The 21,280-nt window shown below is 40.7% G+C and overlaps 1 protein-coding gene across 1 annotated transcript in view; it reads left to right on the plus strand.

Annotated features, from left to right (window-relative positions):
* Positions 1-821: 821 nt before the first annotated feature.
* Positions 822-21,280, plus strand: part of LOC101657136 (cytochrome c oxidase subunit 5B, mitochondrial-like) — a 101,667-nt gene continuing 81,208 nt past the window's right edge. The window contains exon 1 of the mRNA XM_045292257.1: positions 822-950. Within this exon, the coding sequence (XP_045148192.1) occupies positions 822-950 (129 nt within the window). The remainder of the gene's footprint in view (positions 951-21,280) is intronic.

The raw sequence follows: 21,280 nt of genomic DNA on the forward strand, positions 1-21,280 counted from the left end.
CTTACAACAAGAAAGCCAGTATTTGTTTGAGAAGAAAACAAAAACAAGATTGGAGATTTGAGAGGCATAGCTTTCTATAATAATTTAATTAATAGCATATTGAGAAAATAAAAAATTTCTATTGTGTTTTTCATCACTTGTGAGTTCCCTAGTGAAGAGAATCTGTTGCAATCTGTTGTGGTTGAGACAGGTTCCTTGCTTTTTATAGGCATGCCTTGATTTTCATAATATCTTACAAGTGCTTCATGAGCGCTTAAGCTTCGATACCAAACTCACCGCCATTGAGTTCATGCTGATACTGACTTAGAGTGACATCCAGAGGGTGTCTGACACTGTAATGCTTTATGGCTGTAGAAAGCCCCATCTTTCCCACATGGTGCCCCTGGAGGTTTCAAACTGCTGAACTTGCAGTTAGCAGACCAGCACACAACCACTGTGCCACCAGGGCTCCTATGTATATGCAAGGGGAAGTAAAAGAATACGGCTACAAAATCCATAAACCTTAATTAAACAAAAAAATGCAAAACATGAAACTATTGTTCCTCAACCTATCCTCCGGCTAGGGCTACATACTTCTGAATGCAGTGTTTCCACCCCTCTAATCTTCCACTCGACCACTTGTCTGTAGTGTGTGGCTTGTGTGTAGTTGCAATGCTGGAAGCTAGATCACTGGCATTCCAAATACCAGCAGGGTCACCCAAAATAGCAGGTTTCTGCAGAGCTTCCAGACGAAGAACATAGTGCTAATAAAGACTAGGCTCTTCACATTGGAAGAATTAGCCACGGAAAACCTGACAAACAGCATTAGAACATTGTCAGATATGGTGCCAGAAGATGTGTACCTTGGGTTGGAAGACATTCAAAAGATGCCTGACGAAGAGCTGCCTTCTCATAGAACCATCCTGGAGCTTACTGATGAAGACGTTTTAAGGATATTGGAAACTCTACCGGTAAGAAAAGGCCAGGAAAGTGGTACTGAGGAAACCTTTTTTCTATCATAAAATATTGGAGGGTAGCAAGGGAAGTCCTCTGAGAATTACACTGGGGAATCTGATCCTTGAGAATTCTTTTTACCCCCTCAACGCAAAAAAAATATAGAAAAGGCACGTGACTTGATCCCCTTGAAGATGCCTCCATTGCTGTTTGGGCAGTAGAAATTGAAGCGCGCAGAATTGTTTGCGGTAGGGTGGTTGTTGTTAGGCGCCATCAAATTGATTCCTTCTCGTCGCAACCCCATGAACAACAGGGAGGAAAAACTGCTTGGTCCTGCGCCAGCCTCACATTTGCCCCTGTGTTTGAGCCCTTTGTGGCAGCCACTGTGTCCATTTATCTTGTCAAGGGTCTTTCTCTTTTAAGCCTCTCTCTACTTTACCAAGCATGATGTCCTTTTTCAGGGACTGGTCCCTCCTGATAACATGTCCTAAATAGTAAATAGTTGGGATAAATGCTTGTCATACTTGCTTCTAAGAAGCATTCTGGCTGTACTGCTTCCAGAAAAGATTTGTATATCCTTTTGGCAGCCCATGAGACTTTCAATATTCTTTGCCAGTACCATAATTTAAATGGTATGGTCTTCTTTATTCAATGTCCACCTTCCTACCTTTCTTATTCAATGTCCAACGTTCACATGTACTTGAAGGAATTGAAAGGCCATGGCTTGGGGAAGGCACACCTTAGTGTTTAAAGTAACATTCGGACCTTTTGCACTATCAAGAGATATTGTGCAGCAGATTTACCTAACGCAATGTGCAATAGAACTCTTGGCTGCTGCTTACGTGAGCACCAATTGTGGATCCAAAGAAGATGAAATTGTTGACTTCAATCTGCTCTCTGTTATCAAGATCTATTGGTCTTCTTGTGAGGATTTATTAGTTTTCTTTGCATTGAGTTATACTACCCTGTTTCCCCGAAAGTAAGACATCCCCCAAAATAAGACCTACTGACAGTTTTGCCTCTCACTGAAATCTAAAGCACCCCCCCCGAAAATAAGGCCCCCTGAAGTTACAGTAACTCTGGACTCTGGACCGTAGCAGCGGGCGCCACCACGCAGCTCACTGTTGGCCGCAGGGCAGCCGGAGCAGACAGGAAATGCGAGGTCTCTTTTAATAAAACAATAAACAATAAATGTGTACCATATTCTTCATGGAAAAATAAGACAGCCCCTGAAAATAAGACCTAGCGCATTTTGGGGAGCAAAAATTAATATAAGACACCGTCTTATTTTCAGGGAAACAGGGTATGTACTGAAGGCTATTATCTTTGAATTAAAGCTATTGCTTTAATTCCTCCTTACTGTCAATAAGCAAGGTTATATCAACTGCATATTGCAGGTTGTCAATTAGCTGTCCGCCAAGTCCAATATTACATTCTTCTTCATGTAATCCAGTTTTTCTGGTTATTCACTGAATAAACAGGTTGAATAATAATGCTAGAGGGTACAATCCTGAAGCAACCTTCCTGTTTTAAACCATTCCCTTTTCTGTTTCCACAACTGCCTCTTGATTCATATACAGGATCCACATAAGCACAATGAAGTGTTTTGGGATTTTCTTCTTCACAATGGCATCCATAGTTTGTCATGATCCACACAGTCTAGTGCCTTTGCATAATCAATAAGACACAAGTAAATAAACGTCATTGTGATCTTCTCTGCTTTCAGACAAGATCCATCTGACATTGACAATGATATGCCCTTGTCTTCTTCTGCATCTGGTTGAATGTCTGCCAGCTCCCAGTTAATGTACTGCTTCCATCATTGCTGAATGGTCTTCATCTAAATTTTGCTTGCATGTGATATGCAATGATGTGTGCATACTGTTGGGTCACTTTTCTTTAGGAATGGGTACAAATACGGATCTTTTCCAGTCAGATGACCAGGTATTCCAAAATTCTTGGCATAGAGGAATGAGTACTTCCAGTACTTCCTCAGCTTGTTGGAACATGTCAATTGGTGGCCCATCAATTCCTGGAGGCTCCTTTCTGGATCATGCCTCTATTGCTGCTTGCATTTCTACCTTCAGTACCATCGGTTCTTGATCATATGCTCCATCCTGAAATGGTTTAATGTCGAGTTCTTTTTGGTACAATGGCTGAATTCTTTCCATCTTCTTTGGCTGCTTCCTCCATCATTCAATATCTTATCCAGAAAGCTCTGGAATCGTTCAATATTACAGCTCCAGGTTTGAAATCAAAAGACATTGATAATTATTGGCAACTGGGATGTGAAAGTTAGATACAAAGAGGAAGGAAGAGGACTTGGAAAAGATGACTTTGGTGAGGGAAAGGAACCTGGAGATTACATAATAGACTCTTTCAAGACCACCTACTTGTTCTTGTCCTGTAAGAAAGCCTGTCGGGTTACCCAATTGGGATCACCCCAAATCATTAACCATTGCAGAAGCACAAAATCCATTTTCAGGGTCCCCACACAGATTAAGCCTCAGTTGAATCCCCTCTGACCATTATAAAAGCTATTCTGGCAGTGGTAGTTAGGTTAAATGTAACACATTCTCATTTCTCTCCTGTTGGACCCATTTTAAAGTTGTTTCCATTTTTAATAGTTTCTGCTTTCATTTCAATTGAGGGTTTTCCTCTGCTTTGTTTTGTTATTTTGTTTGTTTCTTGTTTGTGTTTTATATGACGTTCTGTGTATACAAATCTAGGAGAGGGAAAGCTACAGAGACCGTCACTGATTAATAATTAGCTAGAGATGGCAGCTGGCTAGGGGTGAGGATTTGTGGGGGGCAGGGATGGAGAGCTAGTAATGGTGAGTATGAGAAGGGAGAAAAGGTTCTGAAATTGATTATGGTTATGATGGCACAACTCTTTTTAATATTAATCAACTATTACATTGTATGATATGTGAATTATAGGCCAAGAAAAGCTATTAGAAAACAGAAAAACTCACCCTAGCCTTCTGAAGCTGACCTTTCTGCCCAGCAGAGTAACTAGCCCAGCAGAGTAACTGTACAAAGTACTCTGTACAGAGTAACTGTACAGAGGCCTTTGGAAGCCTCTGCTTCGATTAGACCTTTTTGAAAGACACCATCAGGAGACTAAGACAGGTGTCTTACTGGTCTGTATCCATTTATTGATTGCAAGCACACGGCTAAATGTTTCATCTGAAATAGACCCATTCATATATGAACTGGAACCTTAGTAGCCACATGGTTTACTTAGTTTTTTTATGAATTTATTCATCTACTTTCTTATATTTCAAGCACCACGAGGCCTTGGCAGACTGCGTTCAACGTCCTGGCATTTCCTGAAGAAAGGAAAGGACAAATAGGCACCAATCAATATTCTATCTCAACCCACTATTGTTGAGTCGATTCGCAATTATTGTTTCCAGCTGTCCTTGGGTTGGCCCCAACATGTGACCGCATTTGCATGAGAGAACAATCACTGTAATCCATAGGCCCTTCATTGGCCACTTTGCCAAAGTAGATCACTAGGCCTTTCTTGGCCTGGTAACCCCCTTGAAACTTGCTCAGCAAGACAGAAAATACCCAAACTTCCACTGACATAAAGACACCAACTGTGTATGCAAAGCATTCGCCAGGTATCAACCCTCCATCTCCGGTATAGGAGCCACAAATTCTACCCGGGAACCACCAGTTTCCCTTACCAGACAGCAACTATACTAAAAATTATTTGCAACTTGAGTCGCAAGTATGAATACTTACAAATGAGAATGCTGGCGTATTTGTCAGCATACGACGGGAAAGGGCTTTCTGACTGCCCTTTTAACAAGAACAGAAAAGGCACGTGACCTTTCTGATTGATAAGTCACCAGATACAAGAGGCCGGTACCCATGAGTCTGACCTCCCAGGACCCTGCCAGATAAGGACAGAGTTGAATCCCAGGCAACCAGGGACCACCGCTTGAGTCACAGCCAACTAGTGAAAGCCATCTTATTTTGAAAAACCCCAGCCCCGAGCTCAATGGCCCCTGTCAGATAGATAGATAGGTAGGTAGATAGATAGATAGATAGATAGATAGATAGATAGATAGATAGATAGATAGATAGATAGATAGACAGACAGACATAGGCATAGACAGAGACATAGATATAGATATAAATGTAGATAATATACATGCCTGTTAGTTCTGGGTTATGTCTCACTCCTTTGCCCTCTCAATAGTATAGACCTGCTGGGGGCCTGCACCCCATGTATCCTGATTTTACTGCCCAATAATCCTGTCGCTCTGCCTCCTCCTGTTCGTGTGCTGTCTGCATGGCCACCATGCCATGGCTCCTGGCAAGAAACCAGCAGCACGGGATCCACCCAGAAAAGGGGTCACCATACCCTGACACCTTCATACGCTAAGCATCAATACGTCCAACTCCATATGCTACAAGTGCCCGTGTTTAGGCCTCCATTTTTCTATTTATTTATTAGATCATTTTTAAATGCAAATTTTTCCCTGGAAGATGGTTAGCCGGGCAATGTTTCCCTCCTGAAGAGCCCTGGTGGTGCTGTCAGGAAAGGGTGAGGGTTCTTGCTCCCACACAGACTGCAGTCTAGGAAACCCCACATAGGATCACTCTGAGTTCCAATCAACACAGTGGCCATGGCTTGGGATGCTTGTCTCTTTAATTTATTGATATGTGGGTATCTGCTGGAATGATTAAAACCTGCTCCTTGTTTTTATTACAATTGGATGATTTATATCAATTCATAAATCTGATTTTTTAAAACAGTATTATTTCAAAGGGCCTTATAGAGCTCTAGAAGTAGTACCTAGTTGAAATTCTTAGGTGGTGTATCCACTTATTTTATAAGCATTTCTCTCAGGAAAGCATTTGACCAAAACAATCCAGAGAGTGCATTCTTATTCCTAAGTTGTGTCAACTTTTAAAACTATGAACAAGGCATTTTCCTCCGCACCCCTTTCAATACTGACCTCTCTTTATTCCAATAGCCACTGATGCATTTAAAATTCCATAAATGTTCAAAGAAGCATGTACCCCAAATTAGAAACACTGCTCCTTCTTCCGTTTCTCCAGCAGGCATAATGGAAGCCAGGTTTTACTGTTGTGGTGTTTGTAAGTGAGCGTTAGTCATAAGCAATGAAACAACACCATGCTCAAGTGCAGTCCAAGGTAAGATTTGATCTGCAGGTGCGGGACTTCTTAGAAGTGGGTTCTAGTGAGAAAAGTGACTCATGCCAATAAAATTAACTCCAGCATTCAGTGCTCAAGGCTCTAAATTCCATTTCTTGAAAATTTTTCTATTTCCAATTTCTTGTAGTAATAAGATGCATGAAAAGTCCCAGAAAAGGCAATAACTAGTCAACAATGCTCAGAGCTTTTCACCAGAAGCTCTAGTAGAACACGGAGGCCAGTCCCTCTCCAGCTCTTTGATCCCGGTCTCTCTCCCCTTGGGCAGTGCTCCAGAGGAACTCACTAATCATTAATGATTCCTTTGTCCCTTTAGCTTCATTGAATGCATAAATCAACTATTTACTCTAGAAGGAGACATGGGAAATGGTTTGAAGCCAAATTCTTGTGGGTATCAACAATATGTAAATGGTATCCTCTTTTGTTTGAAGTTTGGGTAAGTAGAATAATTATAAGACCCTGAAGTATATGTACCCCGTCCTGTGCTTTGGTGTGTCTACTGTTGATGTGGTGTTGACAACACACACGGAAATGATATCCCTACTGACATTTGACGAGGTGAATGATGGGACACGCTCGCAAAGGTAGTGGTTTAAATGTTTGCATTTCATCATCTCAGTTTTTTCCTTTACTTAAGCTATTTAGTAGTTCAAACATAAATCATTTCGTTTGGGTAGAAAAAATAGTAGATGTCATTACTTTATTTACTGTAGTCAAACTATATTGAAACAACTTCAAAAGATGACATTAGATAAACAAAGGAATGTAACTGAATACCCCAGGTTCAGAGTTTGATGATCAGCATTGCTTTGTCAAATAAAAACTACTAGAAAGAAGGTAGAAATTGGTTTAAAATCACTAAAAAAATAAGTAGACATATCACCATCCAAAATAAAATATGAAAAGATTAAGACAATTTGATCCTTCAGAATACAGTGATTAAATGACTGATGTTATCTTTATAGTCTAAAGGAAAAAAAGCACTTTCAACTTTACTGAATGTTAGTGTTACTTCTCATCTTGGTTGCTTCTAAAATGCCATCTTCAACAAGCTCTAACATAGCATTATCCCTTCTAAAAACCCTGAAGTAATTATGCAGCACTGAATAAGCCATTCAGAATAAAATATGTCTTAAAAGTTTTATATATTCTACCCCTAGGCAGGCTCAAAGCTGTCCCTAAAAAATTCCCATCAACAGTGTTAAATTGAAAACTTAAAGAGCTCTGGAAAACCCTACCTGGTCTTCAGTTCCTGGCGGAGTATTCCTTTTGAAATGCTATCTCTAATGGAGTTTCTATAGTGACCGTTTGTATATTCAACAGGAGTGGAGGTATCTTGGCTGTGACAAAGCTCCTTGGCCGGAAAGAATCCTGTGACATTAAAGAGACAGGTTATTTCTGAAAATAATATTCCCAACGATGACTCCCTAGGAAGGCAGTTATAACTTAGAAGGCTATGGCTAGAATCAACTTAAATTCATGAAAACATTCCAGTACTATTTAATTCCATTTTTCCATGCAACTTCTTGAAGCCCCCTCATATATAAAACTACATAGGGGAGGATTTTAAAATCCCAAGAATGGAAGCCATTTCAAAGATGATGAAATCCATTCCTGATAAATACAAATTTCAGCAAAGAGAATATTTAAGGGATAAAGAAGCTACTTTGTGTTCTGGGGATATGCTCTATAGGAATATCAGTGATACCAACATAAAAAATAAGGAAAGACAGGCATCAAGGAGGAGGATTTTCCTCCTCAGTCCCAACACATTGGAGATAAAAATTAATAGGCTAAGCATATCAAAAAAACAGATGCTCTGCTGAAAAGCCCTTCAGGCTGAATGGTGTCAGCTGGTTTGCTCTGGTGAAGCAGGGTTTCAGCAGCTCACAGAATAATTGCTACATTCCCAGTCCAAACATTTTCGGTGTACCTGACTTCAAGTTCAAGAAACGATCCAGTGAGGGGGGCAGGGGCGGGGAGCGGGGTGTTCCATGGGGCTAGGGTGACAGCCAGAGATGTATATGATTGTAGATTATGCTCCTTTTCACTTGTAAAGTGCTATCTCTGGACTCTTAAAAGATCCGAAGCTTCACACCGCCGTTATCTTACCTTTTAACCTAAGCAAAGCAGTAACGCACACTCTCAGTAGCATTTGCAGGCTCAAATAAAGGATGTGATGTAAATAACACTCAAGGGTGTAACAGTTGAACACTTCTGGAGGGAAAAAAACACAGAAAAGTCAGAAGTTTGTAGCTGGAGAGTAAACAGAAATGATTAAAAGTACTCTCCATAGACAATTTATAATGAAACCAATAAGGCAAGGGAATAAAAGGATGCTATAAAAATTGTTTTCCCTTAAAAACCAGTAACTTCTTCATGTCCATCACAACCTAGCTCCATAGTCTCAAATGCCAGTAGCATCAGCATCGCCAGGAACTGAGTTACAAAGGCAAATACATGCTCAAGTCCCACAATGAAATAGGAATCCTGGTGGTGAAAAGGTTAAACACTCAGCTTCTCCCCCAAATCTGGAGGTTCCAACCCACCCAGTAGCCCCAAAGAAACAAAGATCTTTAGACACTCTGGTGTCATCTGTAACATGGAATCTACATTGTTATTTTTGTAGAAGCAGGAAAAAGGTGGGGTCTTTAAAACTGTTATCCAAATGAAACTACCTTATGGAACCAGATGACTATGGGAATAATATCTTTGGAACGTAATAATGTAGAAAATGGGCTTTGCATCAATTATTTACCTTTGATCTTGCTAACAAATAACCAAATGGCACCTGCATAGCCTCCTTATATTATAAGAACAAACAGGTTTAAATGACAGGTGGCTGAAAGAATTCTATTTTCTACTTGTCTTTTTTATTTAGTTTCCACTGGCTAATTAGTTTGTTAATTCAATCATTTGGAAAACATTGTTGATTGCCTACTATATGTTTGATAAAACCCAACATACATCATGACAGGAAAAGGAGACATAGGGACATAGGGAAATGTAAAGAGGCAGACTGTATTCTCATTTCCCAAATATTTCATAGCTGAGTTCTAAGCAGTTGCATAAAAAATTATCTCAAAGTAATATTTTCAAGATAAATAGTATTTAAATGAGAAATAGTATTTAAATGCTGAGGAGCTGTGAAATAGATAAATAATAGGTAAAATTTTCTGTTTTGAGCAAAGAGAGAAAAAAAGGCATGTTCTCTTAAACTTTATACTGATCTTTTAAAAAGTGGAATGATCAACATACTTTGTACACAGATATTGTTCAGTTTTTACGTTTCTGAAATGCAGATTGCTTGTTGGTTTTTGTTCTTTAATCTGGGGTCAACAAATGAGAAGGTTAGATGATGCAATTCAATTTTATGCAAGCGAGGGTTGATGTACTTTCAAAACATAAAGGGAGGCATGGTGCTGTTAGTTGTGACTCATGTAAAACTACATGAAAAGGTAGCAGCAGTCCGGTGCCATCTTGGCAATCACTGAGATGCTCAAGTGGATTGGTACAGCCACAGGATAGTTTGAATGCCTTCCAACCTCAGGGACTCATCTTCCAATATGCTATCAGATCATATTCTTCTGTGATCTGCAGGGTTTCCTCAAGTCATGATTCATAGTCAACCAATAACCAGTAAGATGAGAGTGTTGTGGTCCATGAGGATTTCATTATCTAATTCTCAGCAGTAGATCAACTTTCTCCCTTATCTGCCATCGTCAAGGTAAACTCAAAAAAAAACCCACCCAAATTCACTGCCTTTGAGTCGATGCCAACTCACAGTGATCCTAATTTGGGTTCCAGAGACAGTAACTCTTTAAGGGAGTAGAAAGAAGGGGTTAGTGGTTTTGAACTGCGGACCTTGCAGATTTCAGCCCAACATGTAACCACTACACCGCCAGGGATCAAGAAGTACCTTTAAAACCTATTCCAAGCAATACACGCACACCTTTTGGTCTTCAGTATTCATATCCAAAAGGCGTGCATCCTAAAAGTCCCCATTGCTATACCTGTAGTCAAGGATGGAGCTGTTTAGTGCCATTACACCTTTAAACGTTCAGTGCGGTCTCCTTGTGCATAATCCACAACCAGTTCAGATAGGATGCCAAATGCTGGTCCCTGAGTCAAAAGTCTACAATCAGGATTCCTCAGGGACTTCGTGGCTTCGCTGCCATCACTGATTTGTTGCACTCCCCTCCTGGTTTGCCCCCAAATAAGAGGGGCACTCTCTCCAAACGGTATCTTCAGCGCCATCCTCTGTAGCACTGTCCTCTAGGGAGGGGACTTCACCTATGGAACTGAGGTCAGCCCTGCAGTCATCTCTATAAACACGCTGCTCTGAGCAGGTACATCACCCTCAAGGGTCGACACGCTGGAATTAAATCTGTTCTTGCTCTCCCTTTCCTGTGGAGATATAAATAATACCCTCCCCTTGGTTGGGTTAGTACCCTGACGCCCATTGACGTCTTTTTTCTTCCTCCACCCCTCTCTGGGCCTTAAAGGCTTAAGAGAGGTGGTTAAAAAATACTTTTCAACACAGGTGCTTTCTGCATCTGTTTTTTATGATGGCTGAATCTGTAATTATTGGTTTGGCTCATGCCAGAGTATCGGCTCCTCGGTCCAGGAATTGTGTGTTGTGTGTCTTTTCCCTTATGCCTGTTCTGCTGTTTCAACTCACCTCAGTGGACTCGTGTTGTACTTGACCTTTTGTGCTTGGCTAACTTCACTCAGTATAATATCCTCCAAATCCTTCCATGAGATGAGTTGTTTCATCAATGCACCGCTATTTTTCAGGAATGGTAGTATTCCATTGTGTTTATCACAGTTTTATACAAGAGCACCTTGTTCCAATACTGTGGCACTGTATGATACTCACCTTCCTGACACGATCAGTGAAGACAAAATGGGTGCTTAAGCAAATGTGGTGAAGAAAGCTAGTGGTACACGGCTATTAAAAAATTTAGTGTATGGGATCTTAAAGGCTTGTAGTCAAATAAGTGGCCATCTAGCAAGGAAGCATCAAAGCTCACATGGAAGAAGCACACCAGCCTGTGTGATTATAAGGTTTCAATGGGAAAAGGCATCAGAAGTTCAAAACCAAGCAACCACATTTATGTGAAGGGGTGGAGATGTAGTGGAGACCCAAAACCCATCTGTAACATAATTGGACAGTTCCTCTCAGAAAGGTAATATGGAAGGGATTATAAATCCAGGATACTGTATAGCACTGATGAAGCACAGAACTATCTTCTAGTTCTTTAATATTTCCTATCCTTACTATTATGGTTTTTATTTGTTTTTCCTCATTAATCATGTTAGACTTGTGTATGTTCATTTTTATAATTAAGATTGTTTGATACATGAAAACCAAGATTAAAAAAAATAGCCTTCAGAAACAGTAACAGGGGTAATGGTTCCCTAAGGGAACAGGAAGCGGGGTGGGGAAGGAGGAGAATGGGGAACAAATGATAGCATTGATGCCTGTACAACTTCACTCAAGGGGAGCACACAACAGAATTGTATGTGAATGGATATATTGGATGGTGTAAGATGCGATATAATAATAAAAGCAACGGTTCCTGGGGGAAGGGGGATAAAGCTGGTATCAATTGGTTCAAGAAGAAAGAATGTGTTTTGAAACTGACTGTGGTAGCAGTTGTAGAATACTGCTTGATGTGATTGAACTATGGATTGTTAGAATATCGCTAAGAGCTCCCAAAAAATGATTAAAATTTTTTTTAAATACCACCTATTCTGCATCATAATAACCTACAAGCCTCCAGTGACAGATAAGTGATGGCTGTGTATAGAGTGTATTAGCTGGAAATTGAACCTCGATCTACTACCTAGAAGGTAAGAAATCTACCACAAATTAGGTAATGCCAATTGTGTGCATGTTGTCGTTGTTTGGTGCCATCCAGCAGTTTTCCAACTCATAGCGACCCTATGTAAAACAGAAGGAAACGCTGCCTGCTCCTTTGTGATCTTCGCAACTGTCGTTATGTTTTGAGCCCATTGATGAAGCCACGTCAATCCACGGATGCAGTCAATGCATATGGTCAAAGGTCTTCCTCTGTCTCACTGTCCCATGACTTTACCAAGTATGATGTCCTTCTCCAGAGATCAGTCTCTCCTCACAAGGTGTCTCAAGTATCTGAGACAATCTCATAATCCTTGCCACTGTATTCTGGCTCTTCTTATTCCAAGACAGGTCTTTTGTCTTGTTGGGGGGGGGGGGGCAGCCCAAGGTACTATCAATATTCTTCCCCAACACCATAATTTAAATGCATCAATTCTTATTCCTTATTCAATGTTCAACTTTCACACCCCTATGAAGTCACTGAAAATACACACCACAGTCCTCAAAGTAACATGCTTGCCTTTCAACACTTTAAAGAGATACTGTGAAGCAGATTTGCCCAGAATAATCTCTTGATCTCTTGATCTTTTGTTTCCATGAGCATTGATTGTGGGTGCAAGCAAGATGAAATCCATAACAAATTCACTCTTTTCTCCGTTTATCACGATGTTACCACTGGCCAGTTGGGAGGATACTTTTTTTTTCCTTTACAGTGAGTTGTAATCCATCATGAAGGTTGCAATCATTGGTCTTCATCAGCAAGCATCTCACTGTCGGCAAGCAACATTGTGTCAGCTGCATATCACAGGTTGTTAATAAGCAGTCCTCTACTCTTGATGCTGAATTTATTTTCTGATCAAGGGTATCTGACAACTCCCATAGAATTGCACCCCACCAAAATCATGTTAGAAACCGTTGGTAATTTACTAGGTTAATATTGTTAATTTGTGGTTTTTACTTGTCAATTTTCATTTACTAATACCCTGTTTTCCCAAAAGTAAGACATCGCCTGAAAATAAGACCTATTTACAGTTTTGCCTCTCACTGAAATATAAGGCATCCCCCCGAAAATAAGACCTCCCCAAAAATAAGGGTTGCGACTGTTATGATGATGTTCCAGAGGATGATGACATGACTGTCATTGAATAAATGAGTAAATGTACCATAGATTGTTGTACATGGAAATAATGGTAGTAACAAGAAATTCTTGATATTGTAGGATTCACAGTTTGGCTGGTTATGCTGGTTTGTGATGACGACTACCGTACCATATACAGGTAATAAACTTCCTTTTTTGTTGTTCAACAATAAATGTGTACCGTATTCTTCTTCATGGAAAAATAAGATAGCCCCTGAAAATAAGACCTAGCACATCATTGGGAGCAAAAATTAATATAAGACACTGTCTTATTTTGGGGGAAACAGGGTAGATATGAGCATTTGTTAATGAAACATTTTTCGACTCCTATTGCCACATTCTTCTTCATATAATCCAGCTTCTCTGATTATTTGCTCAACTTTCCTGATTTTAAGCCACACAGTACGCCCTTGTCCTGTTTACACAACTGCCTCTTGATCCATGTACAGGTTCCACATAAGCCCATCAAAGTGTTCTGGGATCCCCATTCTTCTCAAGACTATACACAGTTTGTTATGGTCCATACAGTTGAATGCCTTAGCATAGCCAATAAAACACAATTGAACAGCTCTCTGGTGTTCTCTGCTTTCAGCCAAGACCCATCTGACATCAGCGATGCCATCCCTTGTTGCAGGTCTTCTTCTGAATGTAGCCTGAGCTTCTGGCAGCTCTTTGTCAATGTACCTGCTGTAACTGTTGTTGGGTGATCTTCAGACAAATTTTACTTACTTGTGTTATCAATGATATTTTTTCTATAATTTGAGCATTCTATTAGGCCACTTTTCTTTGGAATAGGTACAAATAATAGGGTTGATGGCTCAAGAAGTGAATAACTCCCCTCCCGAGTGCTACCATTCACTGCATGGACCTGTCTACTTTGTGACTAGAAATTGAGAGATGAGCATGAATTCAGTTCTGGACTTGAAGAGTAATGATAGGCGCTCATCCCAGGGGTCCCACCAGTCTCTATTTGACCAATAAACCTGGTAGAGATTCTTTTCTTTTTACTTTTGCTCCACATGTTCTCTCCTTTTGTCTAGGACCGTATAATGTGATTTCTTTCACAGCAGTTGGTGGTGGTAGCTGGGCACCATTTAGTACTCCTGGTCTCTGTAAAATGAGCTTGAGGTTCACATAGTCCTTTAGTCCTTTGGATGAATTTTCTCCATTCATTATTGATTTCCTTCATTCTTCTTTGCTTGATAGGGAAAGACCAATAATGGCACCTTGGATGGCCACTTGTGAATTTTGTCGACTCCAGACACGACTCACAAAAATAAGGTCATAAACATTTTCTTTATGAATTATTTTGTGCCAACTAAACTTGATGTCTCCTGAAACTATGGTTTGACAACAAGGCCCAGTGATTCATTCCCTCAAGGCGTTTCATTGTAGTTCAGATGTCCTCAAAACTGTGTCACCTGTATGTGCTGCTATATTCATGTCTATATTTAAAGCATATAAATACATATTTAGTAATATCATCTGCCATACATATAAGTTCTCTTTCTCCTTCCCACATTTGTTCAGGTTTTGTGGCTACCTATGTATCCATGCCTAGCTTATTATTATTACTACTATAGCATGATGGTATAGGTAATTGTATTTACTTCTGTTGCCTTTAACTCCTGTACATGAACATTTTAGTAATGCAAAGATCAAGCACATTTATAACATTCTGAAAGAAATCACAAAATTACGTTGTGAAGGGTACTCAAAACTATTTTTAAAAATCAGGAGTTCACATTATGGCAATAGAGACATATCAATACTTTTAAGGAAATTTGATTTATATTATGGTTTTTTTATATTATGTTTTATAAAGGCATTTTACAGTGAAAGAATACGGATTTTGGAATTACAGGCTCAGTTACCTCTGAGAAAATCTCCCTATTTGTGACACTATATTTTACAAAGTTGCTTTAAGGATTAAATGGTATACTTTAGGAGGTATTCAATAATGATGCCTAGATAGGCATGGCAGATAATATTTCGAAGGAGGGATAAGGTAAAGACATGTTGCTGTTAGGTGCCAAATCAGTTCCAACCCCTCACAACTTTGTGCACAACAAAATGAAGCGCTGCTTGGTCCTGAGCCATCCTCACACATTGTTGCACACACTGTGCCAGTCCCTCTTGTTGATGGCTTTCCTCTTTTCATTGCCCGTCTAACAAGTACGATGTCCTTCTCCGGGCACTGGTCTTTCATGACCACATGCCCAAAGCATGTAAGACAAAATCTTGCCATCCTTGCCTCTAAGAAGCACTGTGGATCTACATAGGAGTACCTCCCCCCGAAACCGTATTTTTTCAAAGCTATGTATTTATTTTTATTATTATTATTTTTCTTTTTACAAAACAACCTTAGCACCTTCAAAGTACTCTCCATTACACGTAATACATTCATCAAAGCTGTGATTCCATTCTTGGAAATATTTTTAAAAGGCATTTGTTTGGATGCCTGACAGCTTCCCTTGTTGTTTTCTTCACCTCTTCTAAGTTGTCAAATCGCTGTCCTTTCATGTCCTTCTTCATTCACAGAAACGAAAAGAAGTCATCCAGAACTAGGTCAGATGAGTAAGGTACATGGGGAAAGAGAAGCATGCTGTGGGGGGGGGGGTGTGCCAAAAATTGACACACTGAGATGACTGTGTGAGCAGGTACATTGTCATGGTGGCAAAACCAATCTCCTGTCGGCCACAAATCAGGCCTTTTTTGTTGCACACTGTTATGCAATCTTTTCAGGACCTCTAAGTAGAAAACTTGCTAAATGAACAGTCTGACTTGGTAGAATGAACTCCAAGTGTGCTATCCTCCTCACATCAAATAAAATGATATCTTTCGATTTCACTTGAGCTTTGGGGGAGCGAGGTGACAGATGGTGTCTTCCACTGGCTTGATTGATGTTGTTTGCTTTGAGGTCGTAAGCTTACGACGAGTAGCACCATGTCTCATCACCAGTAATGACCTTGGGGGTGAAAAAAGTCTGGGTCACTTGGGAGCTATTCTTTCAAAGCATGGTGTGGTTCCACTTGAAGCTGTTTTTCCTAGTCAGTCAGCACCCAAGGCACAGATTTCCCAGAGACCTTTCTCATTCCCAAATATTCCATTAAAATTAGCTGAGCCGAGCTCCAAGATGATCCAGATAACTTCCCCATCTCTTCAATGGTCCGTCGTGGGTCTTACAGCACAAGCGCAGGAATTTTGTCGACATTTTCATCCATTCGGGAAGTTGATGGATGTCCAGAATGAGATTTGCCATCAATCAATCAACATTTTACCTTTTTTCAAATGAGAAAACCACTTGTACACTTGAGTTTTTCCCATAGCACTGTCCTTATAAGCTGTGTTCAACATCATAACAGTTTCTGCAGCATTTTTCCTGAGCAGAAAACAAAATTTCACAGCCTCACGCTGCTCTCTTAAATCAGCCCTCACAAAAACAACAACAAAACGAGGTTTGAGCAAAATTACTTTTACAAAAAAAATCACTGTGACCCGAGAGAAACTTCCCAGGTGATGCCAGCTCACTTAGAAGAAGAAGGGAAAAAATGTGTACTATACATGCACTGTTCAGTGGAGCTTTTTTCTGTTCTGGGGGGGAAACCCTTTTGTGCTTCTTCAAAGGCATATCAGTTGGGTTGTTCACAGTACTTCACGAGGAACACTTAAGTGACCAAACAGTTCAGTGATCATTCCAGAGGAAAATTCTTAACCTTAATCAACATCCTGAGAGAAATGAGTTGCTGGGCCTGTGTGCTAGTCTGGGTACTTTAGAGAAACAAATCCACAGAAACTCATATGTATAAGAGAGAGTATTATATAAAGGTTAAGTGCACATCAAGAAAACATCCCAACCCAGTGCTGCCCAAGCCCACAAGTCCAACATTAACCCATTAACCCATATGTCCAACACCAATCCACAAAGTCCTCCTCCATCTCACAAAACAGACGCAATGATGCCGACTGCAGGAGGAAAGCCAAGTCAGTGAATGTGTAAGCATCTCAGCACTGGCAAGGGTCTCCACACGGCTGCTCTAGCACCCAGGGCTGCATCGGGTAGGTCCATGCAGATTCTCCTTGGGGATGTCTTGCAGGAAGTCAGCCTTGCCAGCTGAAGCAGGGAACTGACTAAGGCAGCTGCACCCTGGTCCGACCATCACAAAGCAAGAGACCTGAGAACTCGAAAGGCAAGGCTCACTGAGCCATTTATCCCTCTGCCCTTCAATGAATCCCACATGTGTTTATCAGCCAGGTTGGCACAATAAACTAACTAACTCAGCCTGGGACTCAGGCCTGTAGTCTCAGGAGACATCAAGCTCACTTGGCGTGAAATAGTCCATGAAGACACGGTTCTACATCCTACTGTGGTCTGCAGAGCTTGTGCGTGGCCATCTAAGGTACAGACATGGGTCTTTCCCTATCCAAAGCAAAGAAGAGTAAAGAAAATTAGACACAAGTAAACAATGAGTCTAATGGACTCATAGACCACATGGCCTCAACCTCACAAGCCCGCGGCAAGAATATATGGTGCCCAGTGATTGTTGCTGCCTACTCTGAAAGGAATCAAAACCAGAAGTCGTTGATACCTAAACCAACTGCTACCATGGAGCTGATTTGGATTCATAGTGACTCAAGAAGACAGAGTAGAACCGCCCCTGTGGGTTGTTGAGACGCTACATCTTTACAGGAGTAGGAGCCTCATCTTCTCCCATAGGCTGGTGGTTTCCAACAACTGACCTTGCGGTCAGGAGCACAACACACAATCCCCTACACCACCAGGGCTCCTGCTGAACCCCTAGATCGAGTAGGAGGAAAATATGGAACAAAACCTCAAAATAATAAAAAAGGCCAGCTTTATTTCACGACTGGACTGAACTCACTCCTCACAACTGTCCACCACACAATAGACAGGTCTAGAAGGTGAACTATGATATCATAAGATGTACACTCTAAGAAATCAAAAGGGCAGCATTTCCCCAGATATAAAGCTCAGACAGCCAAAAAGGACAAATTGAAACAAGTAAACAACAGAGAGGATGTCGCAAGGGTATTGTTACACTGTAAGGACTGCAATCAATAGCACAAAACAAAACGTGTATAAATTGTTGACTGGAAAACCAATTTGTTCTGTGTAAACTTTCACCCAAATCTCAATAAAAAGTTCAAAGATATATATTTCAGAGGTCATGCAATGAGAACAGCAAGGTGCAATACTGGCAACAAGCAGAATGGTGGTGGGACAAGAAAAACAAGGAGAAACAGAAATCAATTCTACGGAGAAAAGAAGACTCTCTCTTGGAAATGAGCGTGCCTACATAAGCCATATTAGAGGGAAATGTAAGCAGCTACTTGGTCAATTTTATATTTGTCAGGAGCCTGGATAATTCAAGCCAAAGAGAAACGTGGTTTTGGTCATAAAACCTAGGATGAGCGAGTCGATAAGGGAAGCAATTTAACAACAACAAATTATATATATATATATATTCTCAAATTCATTTTGAGTTGAGAAAATTTAGTAGCAGGATTTTCTTTTAAGGAAAGGGGCAAAATGAAGATCAAACAGCTCAAATATTATTCTTTCTTCACCGATCCCCAGTGGACGTTATTCAATGTATTTACATGTGTATAATAATTAAAAACAGAACAATATCACATACACATATAGTTACCAGATATATAGGAATTTTTCAAGGATTTCATTTTACTGGGATCCACAATCAATGTTCACAGAAGCAGCAGGCAAGAAACCTAACAAAATATTGTGTTAGACAAATCTGTGCACAAGACCTCTTTGAGTGTTAAGGAACGAATATATTGGTTTGAGGACCAAGGGGCACTTGACTCAATCAGTATTCAATTGGTTCATATGCATGTGATAGCTGATGATGAACAGAGAAAGCCAGAGAAGAATGCATGCCATTGAATCATGACAGAGATAAAGAAGATAGGAACCACCCTGGACTGCTGTCAGGACCCAACAATCTATTTCAGAAGGGCAGTAAAAATGCTCCTTAGAAGCTAGGATGGAGACGTAGGGAATGTTATCCAAAGGGATTTGTCCACAGTAAAGGACATCATGCTTAGTAAAGTGAAGGTTCTGCACAAAAAGAGGAAGACCTCCCATGAGATGGACTGGCGCAGTGGCTGGAACAATGGGCTCCAACATGACCATTAGAAGGATGGCATTGGACTGGGCAGTATTTTGTCCTGTGAACATAGGCATCCTACGAGTCAGGACTGACTAAAGAGTACCTAAGAGCAATAAAAATAGCCTATGTGTAAAATGTATAGGTATCATACAGATATATAACAACAATCTACATATGTATGTACTATATACTATATACGTTGTGTGGGTATGTATTTGCAGGTTTGGGAATGTGCACATGTGTGTATGTCTTGTGTATGGAGGCAGTATGGTACATCTCGTATATAGACCATATTATGTATTCAAGTCCAGGGAGTAAATAATTTCCCCACATATAAATGCCCAGGTTTACAGAAGGGGATATGGAAGCTAGACTCAGGCGGCCACTCTGAGCATCTTGAAGCTGCTATTCTAAAGCAGCTGTGTCCTTTCCACAAGGGAAGCCTTCCCCTTGTATCCGACTTGGGCATGAACTCTGACTTACCAGCACAAGTTACACTGGAGCTGACTCACAGAGCAGCTGCCTGGGAAGCCCCGAGAATACCGCACAGCCGGTGACTAAAAACTGATGTGGAATGAAGCATGGGGCTCACACTAACCTGGAAGATCCTCCGAGGAATTCAAGTCACCTCCGCCCTCGTCACCCACTGCATCCAATGACCGACTTCGTGTGTCCTGACAGTCCCTCCAGGGCCAGCAATAGAACAAGAGCTCCGTGTGTTCGCCTCACTGGTAGATTGCACAGCACAGGATTCGCAGTGGGACGTTCTGCACGTTCTGCACTTCCTCCTCCTGCCGGAGATGAGCAGGTGCGCTTTGTGGAGAGTTTGGTCCAGAGAGAACTCTGATCCACTGCCGGCATTCAGATCATCTTATGGCAGCACCTGTGGGTAATGTCCATTCCTGGCAAATGTCGTCAGGCTTTATGCAAACATTGCTTATGCAAGGCAGAATGTCATAGTCCTTAAAAATCACAGGCTTAGAAAACATTCTGTGTGGGCTCGACTCAGATCTTGTGCTCATTCACTGGGTAAAGTTGGGCAAATTACTTAACCTCTCTGAACTTCTGTTTCCTTACCATAAGACTGGATACCGTTTTAAACACACGAGATGGCTTTGAGGACTGATTAACAGAAGGACTTTAAAAACAACAACAAAAAACAGTTGTCATGGAATCAATTTCAACTCGGCAAGCAATTTGTATCAAAGCAGAACTGTGCTCCATAGAATTTTCAAGACCGTAACCTCGGGGAATTAGGTGGGCAGGTCTTTCTCAAAGCACCCCTGGGTGAATCGGCATCCCCACCCTTTTAGTTAGTAATTGAGTGCTTAGCCATGCCTTAATCCTAGAAAGTGTGCAATCATTTCAGTTATCAATATTAAGTGGCATTTTTGCACATTAAAATATTCACACAGCTAAGGTTGGTTTTAGTAATACAGTGAGGATTAAACAAGGGGTCCTCTTTATAGACATAGCCTCCTATTTTAAGTTTGGAAAGACACATTGGTCCTCAATCCCACAGAATTCATGCACATGGTATAAGCTGCTCCTCTTCTGACCCCAGATAAAATAACTGGCTCATTTTTATTCAAGAAACCTAAGATAGAAATTGTTCCCAAGAATGCTTACTTTGCACAAAGGTAAAGCTTAAACCTTGAGGAAATAGGTTTTAACATATCTCATAACAGCTAATGAAAAGTATTGATTTATATTCCCTCTTGATCACTCATTACAGTTAATGCAATTTAATGAGGCAGCTTTTCTCAAAAGTGTTTATCAAGGTACCATTTACCATCAAACAGATTCAGCACATAATATCAGAGAAGAACCGTGCTCCATGGTGTTTCCCATGGGTGGTTGTTTTTTTGTTTTTTTAACGAATTAGATTGCCAGACCTTTCTTCCATGATACCTCTGGGTGGACTGGAATCTCCAGCCGTTCGGTTAGCCGCTGAGTGCACAGGTGATACTCAAAACACTGCGTGTTTTAAATAACCCCCTGG

The sequence above is a fragment of the Echinops telfairi genome, unplaced genomic scaffold (assembly GCF_000313985.2).
Source record: "Echinops telfairi isolate 266 unplaced genomic scaffold, ASM31398v2 ScPeMD7_655;HRSCAF=1070, whole genome shotgun sequence".
Taxonomy (NCBI): Eukaryota; Metazoa; Chordata; class Mammalia; order Afrosoricida; family Tenrecidae; genus Echinops; species Echinops telfairi.